Below are 23,212 nucleotides of genomic sequence, written 5' to 3'. Positions count from 1 at the left end.
ATAGGCCAGAGTGAGGCCCGAAGTTGCGAGAATTCCTAGGCTTAACCACCATTGAAACTTGTGTATTGGCTGACCGCTTAAGGCTTAGTGGCTCACAAAGTGGTTACCGCTTAATGCGTACCTGCCGCCGCAGTTTTGCTGGCTGTGCTGCGACATGAAGTGTTTTCCAACAGCAGGCGATATGACCACGCGGCCATTTTGAGCATGTTTCGACAAATGCGGCGATGTACATGTCAATAGGAAGCCCAGAAAGCGCTGGCTACGCTGACGCATCGCTGAGTAACCATCACCATCATACTCCTCTCACTGAGGGCCTACGGATGTGTTACGTAGCACGCGTTTTGTGGGGGCGTCTTTTGTTTGGAGTTTTGCGAAGCACAAAGCAGTTGTTGCATTAGTGTGTGTGCGAACGGTCGGCACTGCGCTGCAGCCTACGCTACCGAAGTATCGCGTACTGACAGTTAAGGAAAAGTTGATCATTATTGCTTCTACTGAAAATAGAACTATGAAGTAGCGCGTGCATGAAACTTGCTTACACCCGTCTTGCCATTTTTGAGACTGCTGCTGTCGCTGCTCGAATAGCACTGCGGCAACTAAAAATGACGGATTTCTGGTCGGTAGCACACCAATAAAATGCACATACAAATGCATTCGTGGGAAATTTACTGTGCCTGAATTTTTCTTATTTCAGAGTGTGAATAACAGCAAATTTGTGCTGGTCGGTTAAGGTATACTACCGGATAGTGCGTACTTATCCCGCGTCTCCGCCAACTACGTATTAACGGGGTTTTACTGTAATAAAGTGTTTCTGCTCTCACTGAGCGAGAGTTTTTTTGCGCATAAGTGTTGCCTTTTTTTTTTTTTCTATCATTCACACGTGCACAACACAAATTCTCTTTCAGGCACATAGCCACAATGGTCGAGCAAGCATATATAGTCAAGTCCTATTGCCCTAACCTGAACAAATTGAGGTGCATCTTTTACAAGGGTGTGTCTTATATAGTTGAAAGCCTCTAAATATGAGGGGTGCGTCTCATAAACCGGAAAATATGGTAGTCATTTTCCGGGTCTGTGAAGCAAAAGTAAGGTCGTGCGATAGCATCAGATTCAAAGACAACACGAGACAAGTGCAGAAAGTGAGAGTGAAAAAGAGCGTGGCAACAGTGAAGCTCGAGCTCTGGCGGCACTGCGGGACAGGGCTGCAACGCAAACCATCTCGGGGCTGATAGGAGTTTAATCCTCTACAGGCTGTGTGTGCTGGCTTATCCAGTGTGCCTTTTTTTAGCGGCCAGTTTAGCCTTGACTCAATTGTGAAACAGCAGCAATCCACACCTCCTCCAAGGGAGCCCCATCACATCCATGGCCAACAACTACGGCTATCTGTGAATGATAAAAAAATGTTTTCAGTGTAAAGCTTTGGCTGTACCTTGATATTGCCGCGAAACCTTCAAAACTCTATGTGTTGTTTTTTAACAACCGCCGGCATGCAGCCTTATCACTGTGATTCTGGCACGCGTATCAATTCTCTATCCCGTGTTTGTTCATACTCGTCGCCATACGATGCGTTATCGTTTTCTTTGTCGCGAACGATGCGCCGAGATCTGTCTCGAAGAGTCCGATCACTTGCGTATGTTTCTACAATGTTCCAGGTTGTGCTAGTAGCAGTTTGCAACGTTGTCTAGATTGTTCTGAGCAGCCTTCAAATTGAGTGTTGACAAGTGTGACGGGCATTCTTTGTTCGATGATCGACGAGCCCATTTGTTGCTATCGCCGCTGCCGAATTGCTTAGTTCTTTTGCGGGCGCAAGTCAGCCCAATAAAGAGTTTCTTCAGTGCAATCACCGACTCTTCATTTGTGTCATCGACCCTGGTCACCACCACGTGACAATATATTGTTAAGAAAAAGTACACAGTGGTAACCGCTAGTTCATTGTTAGACGCACACGACACACCGCACACCACAGAACGAAGTCAGCTAGGCCTGAGCGTCATCTTTTTCCCTACTTCACATCAGCACGTCGTCGTCGTCTCTATACTGTGCTCCGTAACAGTACTCCCCGCGCCGAAGAGGCGCGTCCTACACAGGGGAACTCGAATGATATGGTTTTAGACGGGCGACATGCACGAGTTCTGGATGAGGGGTTGTGGAAGAATTCTTGGGCTGTAAAGGGGCGATCTCATAGGTCACATCGGTGTCATAGGTCCGTCATACCGTCGTGACTGTCACTGCTAACCGCACCTATCTTCCCGTACTGATCTTCAGCCGTTCGACTCAAGTTTTACCCCATGGTATCGTACTCGCTGATCTGTTTCCTTTGACGGACTGCGAAGTTGCTGCTCTAACCCCTCAGCATCTGTCGGAGCAGCATATATCGGCTTCTTCTCATTCGAACCTCTTTTCAGGCATGATAGCCGCGGATCTGCCAGATGACCAAGCCAGAGCTCTCTCCGACCTTTTGCTGTCGTACAGTGATATACAGTAAAAGCTCGTTAACTCGACTCCCGTTAATTTGGAAAGTGGATAATTCGACCTTCGCGCCTGTCTCGAGAATTATGTATAGGAGTCTATGGGACGGAACTCTCGTTAATTCGGAAGGATTTGACCACACAACGGATAATTCGGACAACTTAGGGCAGCTACCGAGGCTCGAAAACGAAAATAAGACAAAAGCGGCGCAATAGCGATACCCAAAAGCAGCATCGCCATGGACATCAATTAATCAACTTGGCTCGACTTGTGGCTGGATGGGCGCTTTTTCTTGTTTTTTCACGAGTCGACGTTACTGGCGGTGCCATTTTGTCGTTTTGCTGCTGTCGGTGCGCTACGCTGTTGTATTGAAGACTGCTCGCTTTAGTGCGGCTCATTGCTTCTCTGTTCTGCGCTGGTATCACCGCACTCGCCCCCGATGGCAACACCGGCGAAACGGCCAAAGAGCTACGAGGCCAAGGACTTGGCTACCAAAGTGGAAATTTTGCGGGCCCTTAAGAACGGGCTCTCCCGACAAGAAGCAATGAAAAAATATGACGTTAAAAGGAGTACTTTGTGACACTCGCCGATTACATCAGCATTGATGACGGCGTTGCTACAGCCGGCTCTCTAACTGAGGAAGAAATTGTCCGGGACGTACTGCACGGCGAAGATTCGGAGGAGGAAGAGGGGCTACGAGAAGAGCAGCCTCGGCCCCCTCGCACTGTGAATGAAGCAGCAGAGGCCCTCGTTGTGTTAGAGGAATTTTTTTGGGGCACTGCAGATGGCATGCGCGCTGCTGAGCACCTGGAAGGACTGAGGAACATAGTATCCGCGCGGGTTTCTGCGGGAAAGCAGACAAGCATCCGTGATTACTTTAAGTAATAAAGGTATGTTGAAATAAAATCGTGCATGTTTTTTTTTTTTTTTTTTGTTCTCTCGATAATTCGGACATTCGGTTAATTCGGACATATCTTGCGGTCCCTAGAAGTCCGAATTAATGAGCTTTTACTGTATTTGATTTCGGGGACCGACCATTGGGCCAAACATCCGTTGTGACCCATCGAATCAATAAGGGTGACGCCAACCCCATCCACAGACGGCCTTATCGTGTTTCCCTTACTGAGCGGCATGTTATACAGAAAGAAGTTGACAAGATGCTGGCGCAAAATATTATTGAGCCTTCCTGCAGTCCCTGGGCGTCTCCTGTCGTATTGGTCAAAAAGAAAGATCAAAGTTGGAGATTTTCTGTCAACTATCGCCACCTTAATCAAATAACAAAGAAGGATGTTTACCCTCTTCCACGAATTGATGACGCGCTTGACTGCTTGCATGGTGCCAGCTATTTTTCTTTCATCGACATGCGTTCAGGCTACTGGCAAATTGCTGTCGACGAACGGGATCGCGAGAAAACCGCATTTGTCACCCCTGACGAACTCTATCAATTCAAGGTGATGCCATTTGGACTCTGTAACGCTCCTGCGACATTCGAGCGCATGATGGACTCACTCCTCCGTGGCTTCAAATGGACAACATGTTTATGCTACTTGGATGACGTCGTCGTTTTCTCTTCCACGTTCGCAACCCACCTTGATAGACTTTCTACGGTTCGAGCCGTGCGCGACTTCCCTACCCCACGTAGCTCAAGTGACGTGCAAAGCTTCCTTGGCCTTTGTTCCTACTTCCGCCGCTTCATTCGGAACTTCGCAGACATCACTCGTCCGCTTACCTCTCTTCTGCAAAAAAAAAAAAACGTACCTTTCACATGGGGTTGTGATCAAGCCTATGCCTTCACGACGCTTATTTCCGCCCTCACCACCCCACCTGTTCTGGCGCACTTCGATCCTTCTGCACCTACCGAACTGCGCACCGACGCTAGCGGACATGGTATTGGTGCTATCCTTGCCCAGTCCCAGCATGGTTCCTCCCGCGTCATTGCTTATGCTAGCTGCCTGCTTTCGTCCTCTGAGCGCAATTATTCAATCACAGAGCGGGAATGCCTTGCACTTGTTTGGGCACTGACCAAATTCCGCCCTTATTTGTTTGGGCGGTCCTTCTGTGTAGTGACTGATCATCATGCTTTGTGTTGGCTGTCCTCACTTAAGGATCCCACTGGCCGCTTTGGTCGCTGGGCCTTACGAATACAAGAGTATGAATTTACTGTGGTGTATAAGTCCGGCCACTTACACCAAGACGCTGACTGCTTGTCCCGCCATCCCGTAGATCCTCCCGATTTGTCCGACCATACTGCTGACGACTATGTTTTGTCCATCTCGGACTTTATCAATATCGGCTCCGAACAGCGTCATGATCCTGCCCTGCAACCAATTATTGACCAGCTGCGCAACATCCCCGATCCTTCCGCCAGCATGTTTGTACTCCATAACGAGACATTATACAGACGCAATATGCGTCCAGATGGCGTGGACCTTTTACTGGTCGTTCCGGCTCATCTGCGCTCTAGTGTCCTCGCCCAATTTCACGACGTTCCTACAGCAGGACACTTGGGAGTATCACGCACGTATGACAGTGTGCGACGTAGATTTTTCTGGCCTGGTCTCTACCGCTCTGTCCGTCGCTACGTCGCCGCTTGTGAGCTGTGTCAGCACCGTAAGACACCCTCACTTCAACCTAATGGGCCCCTGCAACCAATTCCAGTGCCGACTGAGCCGTTTTCTCGTGTGGGCCTCGATCTTCTTGGGCCTTTTCCGACATCGACTTTTGGAAACAAATGGATTGCTGTGGCGACTGATTATACCACCCGATATGCTGTAACCAGGGCTATCCCCACCAGCTGCGCCTCCGACGTTGCCGACTTTCTTCTGCATGATGTCATCTTGATTCATGGCGCTCCACGTCAACTGCTCACAGATCGTGGCCGCTGTTTCCTCTCTCAAGTGGTTCATGACTTTCTCCGCTCATGCGCTACTCGTCACCAGTTCACCACGGCCTACCATCCGCAAACGAACGGTCTTACTGAGCGCCTCAATCGCACACTGACAGACATGCTGTCTATGTATGTGTCCGATCACCATCGTGACTGGGATGTCTAAATACTGTGCTCCGTAACAATATATTATCTCAATTGCCTTGTTTTGAGTATTTGACCAATGTTTCCAATACTAAAAATGTTTCAACTGGAGAGGCACTTGACATCCTTCAGTGCCCAACGCCCTGTGGAAAATTGTACCTTAATTTTAGCGAGTTATTATTCTGTTCACTGTGTCGAACCGGAACCGAAAACTGGAACTGTAACAGAATTTTTGCCCGGAACCGAACTTTAATTTTTTCCGTCATCTTGGAACTGAACTTGAACCGGAACAATTCGGAGGAACCGTTCTGCGAACAGTTTCATAACGGTTACGAACCAGTTCGCAAAACGGTTCCGACCCACTTTTGCTACAACTTACATTCTTATTTTTTTTTCTTTTATCGCTCCTTGTAAAGCGCTCTTCTCGCTAATTTCAAAAGCGTCACTGCATACTGCACACGTCACAACCATATCGATGCATAGAAGACGACGCAAAAGATGACATCTGAGACGACAAGCGCGAGCCTGGAAAAGAAAGCTTGAACGAAAGACTCGTTCTGGTCGACCATTCAAACTATCTATCGCTAGGCCCTCCTTGGCGTTCTACCGAGACGTGACACTGGTGGAGCGCGCTGGGGTATGCATAAGACTCCTTCCGGCAGTCCACAGTGGATCCCAAACATCGACACGCCTGTCCATCGTGCTAGCCGCCGCCTTCTAGGCCTAGCACCGGAGTACAGCCATCTGCCGAACGACTCCTCAAACGCCCAAGTTGCTCAGACCTCCCAAGCCATGGCAAATCCCAACCCTAAGCCGGTGACTCTACAGAACACCAAGGTGCCAGAGTGCTTGCGCGGGGAAGCGTTTGAAGATGTGGAGGACTGGCTCGACCAGTTTGAGCGAGTGGCCAAAATCAACCAGTGGAGTGCAGACCAGAAGCTTTGTAATGTTTATTTTGCCTTTCAGAGTAATGCTAAAACGTGGTTCGAAAACCACGAGGCCAGCTTATCCACATGGAATGACTTCCGCTGCCAGCTGGTCGACACTTTCGCGAGAACTGACCGACGAGACAATGCGCTGCACCTGCTTGAAGTGCGCATCCAGAAGCCGAATGAGAGTGTGGCTATGTTTGCGGAAGACATGGCTCGCCTTTTTCGCCGTGCCGACCCTGATATGAGTGAGCCAAGGAAGCTACGGCATCTCATGCACGGTGTTAAAGAACAGGTGTTTGCGGGCTTGGTACGCAACCCACCTAAAGCTGTGAGAGAGTTCGTTAAGGACGCTACGGCTATAGAGCGAGCCCTACAAGACCGGTGCCGCCAGTACAACCGACCCGTTAACTGTGCTTCAACGACTGCGGCGGCGCTGAATGCAACCGATGGGACCACTCTTCAAGACCTCATTAGAGAAATTGTCCTTGAGGAGCTCCAGCGAATTACGGCTACGAAGGCTCAGTCATCACAGGCCCTCGTGGAAGCCGTCAGGAATGAAATTCGGAATGCCTTATCACCGTCTGCACCATGTAACCAGTCTCACCCCGTTGACAACGCGGCAGCTATTTCGGAGCCATACCACGCTCCACAACCGGTCAGCTTCACAGCCGATGTTCCTGCACCTTACCACGAGCCTCAGCACGAGAGCTATGCCGCAGTCCTTCGTCGCTCGCCTCCAGACTACGCCCCACCGAGCTCATCGAGCCGTCAGGAGACTCGATTCTTCCATAGACCTCAGTGGGCGCTTTCCAGGCGCTTTCAACCACGCCGAACTGACAGGTGGCACAGTTATGATAACCGACCACTCTGTTTCTACTGCGGACAACCTGGCCACGTGTATCGGTACTGCCGCTACCGCGAAGAGGGGCAAGTCTTTCCGCCTGCTTCTGCTCGCCAACTCTTCAGCGCCGATTCTGCCCAAATCGAGGACGACCCTCCGGTCAGCAAGCAAACCAAATCCCCGGGCTTCCGCCGCCGCTCCTCCCCATCACCGAAGCGTTATCCTTCGCCAATGCGTCGTAGCATTGCTGACGTTAGCGGACAGCGGTCCCCGAGCCCTCACCGGGGAAACTAACAGCCGCAACCTCGCGAGGGGAGGTTGCAACCAGTCGAAAAGTGCCAAACCCCTCACCACCGCCGCAACTGCTGACAACATGTGCTTCTGACGCCGCTGTTAACATTAACATTGTCATTACCGCACTACCGCCGAAAATGCCGCCCCAGATGAGCAGCCCCGACGACGAAGCTGACAGCGCCGACCTTGCCGCACTTCCGCCACAAATGCCGAAAGAGACGAGCAACCCGGATGAAGTTGTTAGTGCTGACCTCGCCGTTTCCATTGACGGGCTGGAGGTACATGCTCTAGTGGATACCGGAGCGGATTTTTCAATTATTAGCCAGACACTGGCTGATATGCTGCGTAAAGTAAGAACCGAATGGACTGGGCCAGTAATTAGAAGTGCTGGGGGTCAGCTACTGGCACCGACAGGGAAGTGCACTGCCCGGATAGGAATAGGAAACGTGGTGTTAGTTGGCAGTTTCATTATTCTCCCTGACTGTTGCAAAGACCTCATCTTGGGCATGGACTTTCTGCGCCTTCATGGGGCTGTAATCAGCATTCGGGACAGCGTCGTTGCCTTCACCAAGAATCATGGAGACCTTGGTTATGCGGAAGTACCACTGATGCCCTTACGCGTCGCCAAGAAGACTGTGACATTACCTCCGCGATCATGCTCTCTTGTTCAAGTGAAGTGCGACGTGGCGCATACCGGCGATGGAATCGCCGAAAGGGCAGTCACCCTGGTACTAAGCCGAGGTGTTTCTATAGCTCGGGGGCTAGTCAACTTGACCGATGGACAGATCGAAGTGCTGCTGATAAACTTCAGCGACGAGTGTCAGCAAATTCCGAGAGGTACAACTGTGGCCTTTTTCGACAGCCTCCCAAATGCGCAGCACTGCTTCTCATTGCAACAGGAAGGGCCAATTGCAAGACGCCCGTAACCATCGTCGATGTGAGTCCAAATTTGTCTTCTTCAGAACGGGACCGCCTTTTGGATCTCATAGATCAAATTCGAGACTGCTTTGCTTCCGAATCGCGGGTTGGCCAAACGCCCTTGACAAAACATTGAATTACTACGGATGACTCGATTCGCCCGATTCGACAAAATCCTTACCGTGTGGCTCCGAAAGAACGTGAAGCCATTCAGCGCCAGGTGGCCGAAATGCTTAGAGACGACGTTATCCAGCCGTCACAGAGCCCCTGGGCTTCCCCCGTGGTACTTGTTAAAAAGAAGGACGGCAGCTTACGATTTTGCATAGACTACGCAAGCTCAACCAAGTGACCAAAAAAGACGTGTACCCACTCCCTCGCATAGACGATTCCCTTGATCGCCTTACGAAATGCACGTTACTTCTCATCAATGGACTTGAAAAGTGGATATCGGCAGATAGAAGTAGATGAGAGGGATCGGGAGAAGACAGCATTCGTCACTCGCGACGGATTGTATGAGTTTAAGGTGCTTCCGTTCGGTTTATGCTCGGCACCAGCAACATTTCAGAGGCTGATGGACACTGTGCTCTCGGGACTTAAGTGGCAAACATGGCTGGTGTATCTTGACGACGTGATTGTGTTTTCGGCCACATTTGAAGAGCATCTATGCCGTTTGCTAGCTGTGTTTCAGGCCATACGATCTGCGGGCCTCACCCTAAAACTCGAGAAGTGCCACTTCGGTTACGAGGAGCTTAGGTTCTTAGGTCACATCGTTAGCCAAGAAGGTGTCCGGCCTGATCCTGAAAAGCTTTCCGCAGTCGCCAAGTTCCCAACACCTCCGGACAAAAAGACATTGCGGCGCTTCCTGGGTCTTTGCGCCTATTACAGTCGGTTTATTGCTGGCTTCTCATGAATTGCTTGGCCGTTAACCTCACTGACGCGTGACAATGCTGTCTTTAGCTGGGGTGAAGAACAGCAACAAGCTTTTAATGAGCTGCGGAGGCGTTTACAGACACCACCTGTCCTGGCACACTTTGATGACGACGCCCCTACACTGCTTCATACGGATGCCAGCAACGTGGGCTTAGGTGCTGTGCTGGTGCAGCGCCAGGATGGTGTGGAAAACGTAATTGCTTATGCCAGCAGGACCCTATCTAAAGCAGAAGCGAACTACTCGACAACCGAAAAAGAATGCCTTGCAGTGGTATGGGCGGTTATGAAGTTCCGCCCTTATTTGTACGCTCGCCCCTTTGAAGTCGTTAGTGACCATCACTCTCTCTGTTGGCTGACGAACCTAAAGGACCCTTCAGGGAGACTCGCGCGTTGGAGCCTTCGATTACAAGAATTCGACATGGCAGTTATTTACAAATCTGGAAGGAAGCACACGGATGCTGATTGCCTTACCCGAGCGCCGGTCGAACCTTCCACTATGACCAATGAAGGCACTGCGTTTTTAGGTGTCATAGATGACGCAACGCTTTCCCAACAGCAGCGAGAGGACCAGGAATTGCTCCCTCTTATTGATTTCTTGGAAAAGCGAACTACGGTTGTGCCTAAGATTTTCGCCCGAGTAATGCCTTCGTTCTTTATTCGCAACAACATACTTTACAAGAAGAACTTCTGCCCTGGGGGAAACAGTCATTTACTCGTCTTCCCATTAGCTCTCCGCAGCGAAGTTTTGCAAGAGTGTCACGACGAGCCAACCGCCGGTCACCTAGGCTACACCCGCACTTTGGCTAGAGTACAGCATGGATACTACTGGCCAAATCTGCCGGCGACAGTGAAACACTATGTACGTACGTGCATAGACTGCCAGCGCCGTAAATCACCCCCTGTAAAACCAGCCGGCCTACTCCAACCTCTTGCTTACTCCAGCCTGGTTCGATTTATCACGCCGCGCTTGGGGCGGGCGTCATGATCGCAGCTGACCGCGTGCTTTCGCTGATTCATACATGCAAAAATAAACAAAAAAAAAATAATAAAAAAATAAAAAAATAAAATCCCCACAAAAAGGAAAAAAGAAGAAAAAAAAAAGAAGAAAAAAAAAAGAAGAAAAAAAAAAAAGACCTGCCCCTGCTTAACGTCCGCAGCCGCCATATCTTACGCTATGCCGAGCGTACAGCCCAACGATAAGAAAGGATGACTATCGCAAAAAAAAAAAAAAAAAAAGCAAAAAAACAAAAACAAAGCAGAGAGAGCCTTTTTAACATCCGCAGGCGCCATACCCACGTCCGCCGCCGCGTGCCGGCCGCCGCGCGCAGAAGGTTCGCAACACACGCTGGAGAAAGCGTCCGACGTCGGTCTGAAAACGGGCTGAGCTGGCTTGGCGCATGCGTTGTTGCGCGTGCTGAAGGAGAGAGATAGCTCAGCAAAAGAATGGGCACACCCACGCACATGGCTTGCAAACGTCATGTGTTGGCGCGCGGGAAACAACAACTGCAGATGCGCGCGCCTTTGGGGAATGGGTGCGGCGCTGCCCAGACCAGCCGTCGCCGAACTGTCCCCTCTCATTCCTTCCGCGCGTGGCTTGAAAACGTCACGCGGCAAACGGCCAAGGGTGATGCGATCGTCTTTGGGGAAGGCCCACTTTCCAGTGCGTGGTGTGGAGTTCGATATATCGAACGACCGGTGAAATTGAGTTCGATATATGACGCGGCTTTCCTATACTTTTACATGGGATTTTCAAGGGGATATTTCGTGAGTTCGATATAACCAAAATTCGATATATCCGGGTTCGATATAACCGGGTTCGACTGTATAATGCTCGCAGCAGTCCATAGAGTTGTACTCTTGATCGGAGACTTTATCCGAGTCAGTGCCGACACTGCCATCGCCGTCTCCAGAGTGTACTACGCAGAACTCGTTGACATCGAAATCCCTGCTGGCAGCGCGGTTGCTATGCTGTAGTGCGTACTCGAAAGCTTTCAGCTTAAAAGCAGCTGTATAACTTGTGTACTGCCCTATTGCGATGCGGCACCAAGAACACAGTAGACGGTGAAACAAAGCAAGGAACATGGACGGAACGAAGGAACAATTACAATGAGACGCGGAGACACCTTGCAAAATAGCAATGACTACAAGAATCATGAAGGTAAAAAAACAAAAAAAAAAAAACAAAAAAAAAAAAAAAACGAGCATAACCTATGATGATGATAATGATGATCTACCCAAGCACGCTATCGCCGCCTAGTAGCGCGCACACAAGGTCAGCTAGGTTCAGTAGCGCTCCAAAGATGGCGCTTGTTACTACTAGCAGAAGACTCTCGCGGTGGTAATATTGCTGGGGCAATGATTATGTGAGGAAAAAAAATTCCAATTTTCGACGCCCAATTTTGGGGGTGCGAGCATTATGCGAGTGAATACGGTACTACCTAAGACAGTCTAGAAAGGTGGCACTGAAAGCTAGAAGTGCACTATTGAGAGAAGACGTAACTAATGAGTGGCCTGATGGGCTGCACGGTGACAAAGAAGGTCGGGACAAAAAATCTGAAAAGCAGGGAGCGGGATAACGTATGCGGACCGCAGGAACTTGCAACTAGGCCCTTAGGAAAAAAAAAAAAAGAAAAAAACACGAGGAAATGGCAGTAATTGTACAATTATTCTAAATTGCACAATTATTTTACTACTCAAATTGTTCTTAATCTCTATTATTCTTAATCTACATTAATGAACTTCCAAATATTTATGTTCTACCCTTCGTATGTTCGTTGACGACTATGTTGTTTACCAAAGCATCGTTAAAGTAGAGACGCTTACCATCTGCAATGCGGCCTAACATTTGTCGAAATATGGTGTGCTGACTAATCTCTTTAAACACTAATAAAACAACTGTAATCTCATTTCATCGCCGTCAGTCACACCCTACCGCAAACTACACTATTTACGGCGCATTGGTATCTCATGCATCTACACATAAATATTTAGGAATCAGCCTAACACTGTTCTTTATCGGAGCATCCACATTATGAACATATTAACGATGCTGTGTTTTTTTTTTTTTTTTAAACATAGCTTGCGTCTGGCACGAGCTGCAGTAAATGTTCCGAATATTTACCTTTTTTTCGCCCTAAATTAGAATACTCATGCTCTATTTGAACTAGAATTAGACACCTTATGACAGGGATCAGATATTTTCGAAGCAGCATCCACATCAGCTAATGACTGTAACCTCCAGGTATGGGCGAAGCATGCTTCCTCTGCCAAGAACCACTAACAACCCTCATTACTGTGCCGTTAGCAGAATAAGTTCTGCATAAAGTTCATATGCATAGTTCTGCATAAAGAAAGTAACAAAATTTCCATAAAGAAAGGTGTTAGGCAAGGAGACAATCTCCCCAGTACTATTCACAGCTTGCTTAGAGGAAGTATTCAGAGACTTGGAATGGGAGCAGTTAGGGATAAGGGTAGATGGAGAATACCTCAGTAATCTGCGATTTGCTGATGACATTGCCTTGTTAAGCAACTCGGGAGATGAACTACAAATAATGATTGATGACCTAGAAAGGAAAAGTAGAAAGGTAGGCTTGAAAATCAATATGCAGAAGACTAAGGTAATGTTCAACAGCCTCGGGAAGGAACAGCAGTTTACATTAGGTAGCGAAGTACCGGAAGTAGTAGGCGAATATGTCTACTTAGGACAGGTAGTAACCGCAGATCCGGACCATGAAAAGGAAATAACAAGAAGAATAAGATTGGGATGGAGCGCATTTGGCAAGCACTCGCAGATTATGTCTAGGAGCTTACCGGTATCGCTAAAGAGGAAAGTATATAACAGTTGCATTTTACCTGTACTCACCTATGGTGCTGAAACGTGGAGGCTAACCAAGAGAGTTCTACTTAAGTTGAGGACAACCCAGAGGGCTATGGAACGAAAAATGGTAGGGGTAACATTAAGAGATAGGAAGCGTGCAGTGTGTCAGAGAAATAACTCAAGTTACCGACATTCTAGTTGAAATTAAGAAGAAGAAATGGACATGGGCAGGACATGTAGCGCGAAGAGAGGATAACTGATGGTCGCTTAGGGTAACGAACTGGATTCCAAGGGAAGGAAAGCGTAGCAGGGGGCGGCAGAAAGTTAGGTGGGCGGATGAGATTAAGAAGTTCGCAGGGGTCAAGTGGATGCAGCTAGCACAGAACCGGGTTAAGTGGAGAAATATGGGAGAGGCCTTCGCCCTGCAGTGGGTATAGTCAGGCTGATGATGATGATGATGATGATGATAGCAGAATAAGACTGCTTGGATGCCAACAGGTTGCAAATGTTGCTGCGAAAAATACAACAGGGTGGGATAAAGATAAGCTTTTCTATTGTCATCTTTTATCAATACATCCAGGTTTGACAGCATGTGGACCTGCAGTCTGTCATGTCAATGCCCAAGAAAATGTTAGTCATGGAAGATATCAACCCTCAACCCTTTTCTTTGATACTGTGCAGCTATCTTCATTAGAGTCCAAATAATGTTGAACAAGGTCCATTTTCAGTGACAAGATGGATTGCACATGATCTTTAAACAAAGCTGATATTGGAAACCAGTAGTAGGGAGCCCCTTCCCTGTGTACCTGGATCGGTGTAGGGGAATGGCGGTGCTGGGAAGTCGTCCCTCTCGATCTTGGGGATCTCTGTAGGCTTGGGAGGCCGGGCACCCGGAAAATGGGCCAGCTCTATGGGTTCCTCATTGTTCATGTGAGGTGACTTGGGCCGAGGCACACTGGACTGGATGGTGTCCACTGGGCAACCAACAGGCATCAAACTAGTCCATTCCCCACAACAGTGCCCACCGGGAACAGAGAAATTGTTTACGTACCAAGAACTTGCATTCCTGAAATAAAGGAAAGACTAAGCTTGCCACATGTCAGGAAGAGGGCGCTTGAAATTCCAAACTTGTAAAATTGCTTTTAGTTGTTTCTATGCCTCTGCACCTACCTTGTTTAGTATGAGGCTTGATAGGAATTTTTCTGCGATTTCCTAGACCATCTACAAGAAAAGAGAGTGCTTTAGGACAAGACATGACAGCAGAATATACTGAAAGCTCTTGGACTAATGGCAGACTAAGTTAAATGCAGGGAATACTTCACACTTGCTATGATATGGCATTGTGCACCACAGCTGCACTTTCAGAAAATTTCTAGGAATATTACAGAGATCCCACTACTACAACACCCCCACCACCTATTTCAATCAGTGGCTACTTCTTGTAATAGAATATTCAGCTCAAGTGAAGCCACAGATCATTAAAACAAGCAGCAGAATTTGAAGATGTCCCTGACTGATCAGGTACGGTGCATGCCCCAGTAACACACTTGATCGCAAATCATATAGGAGCAAATTAAGAAAATGTATAGTAAAAGTAGTGCACGAGGATTAGTCAGAAAAAGGAGCACAAACACTACCAGAAGCACCTGGTGGCCGGTGAAACTGAGGTGACTTGGGCGGGTGCGGCTCAAGAGGTCTACGCAGATACCCCTGGGTTGGCTCAGCTGTCAGGTAGCTGTAGGCATACACGCGGCTCAGGTCGCTCAGCATTGGCTCTTTGTCCAGCAAGCTGCCAGGGCTTGACGACCGGCCGTACTGCCAATGACAACCGACACTCACATGGCACAAATATCCTGGCAGTGACAAAGGATGCAACAACTAGCGCGCATTCCATGTTGGGCACAAGCCACGGCCAGACTTGAGCGGTGGCAAGGCGTGCTTTCTAAGAGTTGTGCTCTCTGCCGCCAGCAGAGATGCGGCAGACATACCCCTCCCTAGCCGATCAGTTCTGTGGCTTTCTCAAGTGGCTGTTTGCGAGGGGTGCCGAAATAAAAAAAATTCATCAGGTTCAAATTTGATACCATATTTTCTCGAAAAAGCCGGCTGTTAAACACTACAAAGGAGAGAAGTCTGTCCCATTCTATAAAGCTAGGCCATATATATATATCCCCTTCTTAAACGGAGATCCAGCATGTATACCGGACTCACAGGCTGGCTCATGCCAGAATGAACAAGGTCCTAAAGCAAGCTTAAATGAGACGAGTGCAAACCTAGCCACATCGTATGTAGACACTTTCTCGAAGGGTGTGCTGTACCCATATTATTGACGATAAATGCCAAGTAATATACACAAGGCGAGGAGCCACAATCTGCGTGGGAGACTCACAAATGGCGGACGTGTGAGGAGGAAGATTAAAAATGAAAACTATTGATGGTGATAGAGTTAGATATCGACATAGTTAATGACTAATAATAATGACTAAATATGACATGTAATGACAAATATGTGAAACTATGACTTGTAATGACCGCAACGATTGGAAATTAGTAAAAATGCCTAGCGATGAGTGGTAATGACTATGACTAGGCATGACTCATCACTAGGAAACTACCACTATGTCAAATGACAACTTTTAATGACAGCAACTGATTGAAAATGAGCAGAAATGCTTATCTATGAGTGGTAATGACTGTAATGGCTTGGCATAGCTCATCATTACTATGAAACAACAAATATGCCAAACAACTTGAATGACCGCGACTGGAAACGAGTAAAAATGCTTAGCGATAAGCGATGATTACAGACTAGGCATGACTCACCAACCATAACTACAAAACGACCAATATGTCAAATGATGACTAGAAATGACCGCAACTGATTGGAAATGAGTGTGTTGGGTTTAATGGCGCATAAGCAACTAAGGCTATCCTACGCCAAACACGAGATGTATTGTGTTTATGTTAGGAATACGAACTACAAATATCAAGGACATTACAACTTGTTTAGGAGCATTGCCTTTTCTAGGAATTTAAAAACACTGGATGTATCGACAATTGCATCCTCTCTGAGGAGCAAAGCGGGGTGAAATGGAATTTGCTCTGTAGAAGTGTGTAAAATATTTTTCTCTCGGTTTCTCGAACTTTATTGAGGAGAATAAAATATGGTTTATAGTGACTTCTTCTCCACGTCCATCACATATTGGCCTTTCTTTTTTCCTAAGAATGAAGTTGTGCGTCAGATGGGCATGTCCGATACGGAGGCGACACAAAATTACTTCAAATAAACGCTTCCGATGGATACGTGACTTCCATTCCCCGAGTTTTGGTTTGACGGCATGCAGTTTGTTGTTTGCTTCATTGTCCCATGAAGCTTGCCATTTTCTTCTCAGTTCTGTTTTTTTTGCATCCCGATATGGTATACTTACTTTCTGAATTTCTACATTGCAGGCAACTGCAGCAACTGCATCGGCTCTCTCATTGCCTCTGATCCCTATGTGGCTTGGTATCCAGCAGAACTTTATTTCCTGCCTCCGTGCTTCTGCTGCTATTATGGTATGTATTATGTCTCCCACTAAGGGCTCTACTGCTTTACTGGGATGTAGAGCTGTGATAGCACTGAGGGAATCAGTGAAGATTATGCTCTTTTCTATGTTTTTCTTCAGTATATGTTTTACGGCTACGGAAATGGCATAACTTTCAGCAGTGAAAACTGATGCGCATTTAGGCAGTCTTGCTGCTTTTTCCATTTGTCTTGCACTATAGCGCTTCCTACATGATGTGCTGTCTTAGGACCATCAGTATAAAAAGCTCTGTAATTTTTATATCTTTCCTCCAGAGCCAAGAACTCTTGTAGCATGTGTTCATGAGGAGAAAGGTTTTTTTGAAACAGTGGAAGTGTGAAGTCACATAAAGAGGGGAGACTGTACCAAGGTGGTATTGGATCTTGCCTCGAGGCGATGTTTGGAAGGCTCTGCAGTATTCTTAGTTCTAGGCATTTTCCTTCAAAACGGAGAGATAAAGGTTTGATTGAGTGTGGCTTGTTTCGGAACAATATTCTGGAAGTGCACTTGGAACTATGGGGTAGCATATATGATTTGGCAGGGATTGTATTTTCATAACATACGAGCAAGTAACGATCTTCTGTATTCGAGGGAAGGTTTATAGGAGATGTGCGGTAAGCACCAGTTGACAGACGCAAGCCTAGGTTATGCACCGGATCTAATCGTTTCAAATAGGATAATCTTGCGGACCCATAGACTATAGAGCCATAGTCCAAACAAGACCGTACAACAGATCGATATATATGTAGCAGAGATTTTCTATCAGACCCCCAGTGTTTTCGTGAAAGTACTTCGAGCATGTTTAGCGATTTTGAAGCTTTCTTTTTAAGGGCGTTGATATGAGGTAGGAATGTGAGTTTTCTGTCAAAAGTTATCCCTAGAAACTTCCATTCGTTTATAACTGGTAGTTCATTCTCATTTATGTACAGAGTGGGATTGACATTTATGCCTAGTCTTAGCGAAAACATAACCGCCACTGTTTTCTGTGGAGAGAACTGAAACGCATTTTTGTTTGCCCATGTCACTAATTTGTTTATTGTTAATTGTACTTGTCTTTCATAGGGCGATACATTTGAGGAAGTGCTAGCTATCTGGAGATCATCGACATAGGCTGAATATATAAAAGATTTAGGTACTACTCTGTTAATTGAATTCATTTTTACAATAAAACGTGTGGGACTTAAAATACAGCTCTGAGGGGGACACCGTTTTCCTGGGTAAAGGTTTTTGACAGGACTGAGCCAAGACTAACTTGAAATTTACGGTTGGACAGAAAGTTGCTCAAAACTTTCAGCATCCTGCCATGTATGCCTAAATCTCAGAGGTCCCGCAGTATTCCGTATCTCCACGTGGTATCGAACGCCTTCTCCAAGTAGAAAAAGACCGCAAAACAATGCTGTTTGTGTATGAATGCATCTCAAATTGTATTTTTGAGTCTGACTAAGTGATCTGTAGTTGAGCATGTTTTTTTAAAAACGTGATGATGATTATCGAGAAGTTGGCGAGACTAAAACGAAGGTTAGCCTGATGTTTAAAATGGCTTCAAAAGATTTTGCCAGGCAGCTGGTGAAAGCTATGGGCCTGTAGCTACCAGGGGAGGTTGGCGATTTTACGGCTTTCAGGAAAGGCACAATAAGAGCCTCTTTCCAGGCTTCTGGCATTTTGCCATGCATACATATCTTGTCGAAGAATTTTAAAAGTGCGTGCACAGAGGAACCAGATAGATGTGCAAGCATTTAGAAGCGTATTTCATCCTTACCAGTCGCAGTCTATTTGCCAGCAGCTAGGACTTTCTGTAACTCTTGAAGTGTGATTAAACTATTGTATGGTTCGTTTTTACCTCTGCCTGTTGGAAGTCTGTTTTTCAGCTGTGCGTTTGTACCTTAAAAAAGATTCTGGGTAGTTGGAAGAACTGGAAATATTGTAGAAGTGCTGGCCTAGTATATCCGCCTGTTCTTCTATGCTTGTTGATACTCCTGGGGGTGTTAAAACCGGAAATGTGAAGGGAAAGTAAGTACCGTTAAGTCTGTGTACCTGTTCCCACAATTTTTTGGAAATAATTGAGCTATTTATAGAGGATATGTAGTTCTTCCAGGATGTTCTTTCTGCATTTCAGCGAATATACCGGGCCCTGGCTCTCTCCTTCTTAAAAAGTATTAGATTTTCATGTGACGGATACCTTCAAAATAATCCCCAAGCTTTGTTTTGTTGTTTTTTGCATCTGCATTAGCTGGACCACCATACTTTGTGTTGGCATTTTACCATTCCTGTGGATTGTGGAATAGCCAGGTGGCAGCATTTATGACACAAGTTGTGAACAATTTGTTCAGTTCATCAATATAAGTTTCTGAAAAGATTTCATCTAAATTAGCTTCCATTTTAAAAAGATCCCAGTCTGCCATATGGATTCCATGGACTTCACCGGACGGTCTGTACAGGAATCAGATCGATTATATTCTTTGCCGGCAGAGATGGAGAAGCGCTATACAAGCAGTAAAAACAAGGCCTGGGGCCGATTGTGGCACCGATCATCAGCTTCTTGTTGCCAAAATTAAGCTTCGATAGAGGAAAACGCAGAAAACTAGAAGGCCTTTCAGGTATGATCTGGATCAAATTCCATTAGAATATGCTGTGGAAGTCAGGAATCGATTTTAAGAATTAGATCTAGAAGACAGAGAGCCCGAAGAGATGTGGACTGATGTTTGTGATATAATACAAGAAGTTGCTACTAAGGTATTCCAAAGCAAAAGAAATTCAAGAAAGCAAACTGGTTATCTGAAGAGGCTTTGCAAATAGCTGAGGAAAGGAGGATGGCAAAAGTTATGGGGGAAAGGGAAAGATACAAGGTTCTCAATGCGGATTTTTGGAAAATAGCAAGGAGAGATAAGAATGCCTTCCTGAACATACAGTGCCAAGCAGTTGAGGACAATAGCCAATTAAGGAAAACAAGAGCTCTGTATAAGACAATCAAAGATATCAAAGGAAGCTTCTGTGCTAAGCTGGGCGTGATAAAGGACAAACGAGGCAAGGACCTCACTCAAGCCTCAGAGATAAAGAAGAGGTGGCAGGAATACACAGAACTGTACAAGAAGGACCCGAATGTGCAAACCCAACATAAGACGGTTGTGATTACTGATCTCGAGCCAGGCATCCTGAAGAGTGAAGTTGAATGGGCCTTAGCCAGCCTTGCTAAGAACAAAGCTAGCGGAATTGATGGGATTCCAGCTGAGTTGCTTCAAAACCTAAACCATGACGCTGTTAACGTTCTGTATACATTATGTCAGATTTGCACAACCCTGCAGTGGCCACAGGATTGGAGGAGGTCAGTTTACATCCCCATTCCAAAGAAAGGCACTGCCAAAGATTGTTCCAACTACCGCACGATCGCGCTTATTTCACATGCTAGCAAGGTGATGTTGAAAATCCTCCTAGGTAGGCTGCAGCAGTATGTGGACTGGGAGCTTCCGGACGTGCAAGCTGGGTTTCGCAAGGGCAGAGGAACTATAGACCAAATTGCCAACCTTCGCTGGATCATGGAAAAAGCAAGAGAGTTCCAAAAACCCATCTACTTCTGCTTTATTGATTATGCGAAAGCGTTTGACTGCGTAGATCACAGCAGATTGTGGCCAGCTCTCCAAGAGATGGGAGTTCCAATTCACCTCATCTGTCTTCTCAGGAACCTGTATGAAGGGCAAGAGGCCACAGTCAGAACTGGGCATGGTCTTACTGATTGGTTTCCGATTGAGAAAGCAGTGAGACAAGGCTGCATACTGTCGCCCTGCCTATATGCTGAGTGCATCATGAGGAAGGCCGGTCTGGACGAGTCTTCAGCTGGAGTGAAGATTGCTGGAAAACGTATCAACAGCCTTAGATATGCGGATGATACCACTTTAATGGCAGAAAGTGAAGTGGAACTCAAGAGACTTCTGATGCGCGTACAAGAAGAGAGTGAGAAGTTTGGGCTTAAACTGAACATTAAAAAGACCAAGATCATGGCGTCTTGCCCTAACAAGTCCTGGAGCATCAATGGACAAGAAGTGGAAGCTGTGACAGATTTTCTCTTCTTGGGCTCCAAGATCACCTCGGAAGGAGACTGCAGCCATGAAATTAGGAGACGCCTGCTTCTGGGAAAGAGAGCAATGGTTAGCCTTGGCCGCCTAGTAAAGAGCAGAGACATTAGTCTGCCAACCAAGATCCGTATAACTCGTGCTATGGTCTTTCCAGTTATGATGTATGGATGCGAGAGTTGGACTGTGAAAAAGGCTGACCGCCGAAGAATTGACGCGTTTTAATTGTGGTGCTGGCGGAGAATCTTGAGAGTTCCTTGGACGGCCAGAAGATCAAATCAGTCGACATTGTCGACCATAAACCCTGACTGCTTATTGGAGGGTCAAATTCTAAAGTTAAAGCTCAGCTACTTTGGTAATCTGATGAGAAGAGAGGAGTCGCTGGAGAAAGATTTGATGTTGGGAAAGGTTGAGGGTCGCCGGAGAAGGGGTAGGCAGCGAACGCGATGGTTAGATGGCATCCTCGAGGAACTGCAGATGAAGTTATGTGATGTTAGGAAGATAGTGAGAGACCGGAAAGCGTGGCGTGACATGGTCCATAGGGTCACGAAGAGTCTGACACGACTGAACGACTGAACTGAACTGAACTGAACTGCCATATGAAGTTTCCAGCATTGTGGTTTTCTGGGGATGACATTTGGTGCAGATGATAAGATTATTAGTGTGGGTAAGTGGTCGCCCCATAGGGGTTGTCCAAAACATGCAAATTAAAATCGCTAAAAACACCGGCTGAGCTAAAAGACAAATCTATACAGCTCATTTTCCCCAAGTTTGGGGAGCAGTAAGTAGGTTTACTGGTGTTTAGCAAGCAAACATTATTGCATAATATAAAATCCTCTATAATCTGGCCTTGCATGTCAATTTTTTCACTCCCCCAAAATGAAGAGTGGGCGTTAAATCTCCTACCAGCAGAAAAGGTTCTCGCAGTTGATTTAAAAGGTCTTCTAATTCATTAAGAGTTATATTAATATGTGGCTGGAGATATAGACTGCATATAGTGATTGTTTTGTAAGTTACGAGAGTGGCGGCCACAGGTTCCAACCTAGTTGTTGGTGCGAGTTCCCGAGCTGCAATACTGTTTTGAACTAAGATGACAACGCCGCCAGGGAGTATTTGCCTGCTCTGTCGCAGCGAAAGACAATTTTTTTAAGATTCTTGTGTGCTGGGGACCCAGGTTAGTTTCCTATAAGCACAGAGCAAAAGGTGAGTGTACAGCTAATATGTCTTTTATATCCTGTAAGTTATTTATCAGTCCCCTGCAGTTCCAATTCACTATGAAAGCCATCCTATTCTATGTGGGTAAACAGAAACAAACTAGGGAGCTTTTGGCCCCATTATTCGGGGTTTGTCTTTTTTAGCTTTTTTCGAAAGAGTCCCGCCGCCTCTGGGATGTTGACGGCTCAGGACTATCTTGGTTTGTTGTGTTCTGATGCGATGGACGTCCATGCAGAGCACACGGAGGGATTTGAGTTTGGTTTCCCCATGTGCGGGGAGGCCTTGTGGCCAGTCGGCTGACCGCACGGCCTGCTTGGTGTGAGGTGCAGTAGCACGAGCCACTCTCACCTGGGGCGCAGATGCCCCAGTGCCACGCTCCATTTTTGGCCTGGGCAGGTGCTGAAGCATGGTGCGGTGCCGCAATAAAGTATGCAGGTTTGTGCAGCAATGACAGTCTGGTTTGAGCTTCTTTGCAGGTAATGTTCTCTGTGACTTTCAGTGTTACGATTTCTTTTTCCTTTTTCCATGTAGGACAGGTTCGTGAATAGGCTGCATGGTCACCTTCACAGTTAACGCACAGATATGATTCATTTTGGCAGTTTTCAGCAGCACAGGTCGCACAGGTCTGTTGGCCCCTGCAGCTCTGGGAACTGTGGCCATACTTTTGACAGTTGTTGCAACGACATGGGTTGGGAATGTACTGTTTGACGTTTAGTTTCATGTATCCCACTTCAACAGTGTCCGGAAGTTTGCTAGAGGCAAATGTGAGTACGAAGTGCTTAGTCAGGATTTCTTTCCCATCTCGCTGTAATTTTATTCTGTACACATTTGTCACATTCTGTTCCTGCAGTCCTTCAAGCAGTTCCTCTTATGTTAAGTGTATGAGGTCACAGCCTGAGATTATTCCACGAACGGTATTCAAAGAGCGGTGGGGACTGATGGTTAGGGAAATTTGTCCAAATGAAGTCAGCCGAGGAAGTTTTTCAAATTGGTGTTTATAGAGTATTTCCAGTAGCAGATCACCGTTTGGCAACTTTTTGACTTTGTATCTGGGTCCTGTAACATCAGTAATGGTCTTAGAGACTATGAATAGTGATACAATCCGGGCAGTCTTCTCTTGGTCTTCACTGTCGATCACATG

At 46.7% G+C, this 23,212-nt stretch overlaps 1 protein-coding gene across 6 annotated transcripts in view; it reads right to left on the bottom strand.

Annotated features, from left to right (window-relative positions):
• Positions 1-23,212, bottom strand: part of Unc-115a (actin binding LIM protein Uncoordinated 115a) — a 265,949-nt gene that overhangs the window by 85,183 nt on the left and 157,554 nt on the right. For 4 of the 6 annotated variants that reach the window (XM_084577455.1, XM_084576663.1, XM_084575542.1 and 1 more), the window contains 4 exons: positions 14,867-15,044; positions 14,400-14,450; positions 14,281-14,295; positions 14,036-14,203 (listed from right to left, as the gene is read on the bottom strand). In XM_084577455.1, the coding sequence (XP_084433581.1) occupies positions 14,036-14,203; positions 14,281-14,295; positions 14,400-14,450; positions 14,867-15,044 (412 nt within the window). The remainder of the gene's footprint in view (positions 1-14,035; positions 14,204-14,280; positions 14,296-14,399; positions 14,451-14,866; positions 15,045-23,212) is intronic. The other 2 variants (XM_084609480.1, XM_084576030.1) reach the window with 1 other exon arrangement.

Source organism: Amblyomma maculatum, chromosome 1, assembly GCF_055883805.1.
Source record: "Amblyomma maculatum isolate TAMU_Amacu chromosome 1, ASM5588380v1, whole genome shotgun sequence".
In the NCBI taxonomy this organism is placed as follows: domain Eukaryota; kingdom Metazoa; phylum Arthropoda; class Arachnida; order Ixodida; family Ixodidae; genus Amblyomma; species Amblyomma maculatum.
Note: the sequence above shows the minus strand (reverse complement) of the source record. Positions and strands in the feature narration are given on the sequence as shown.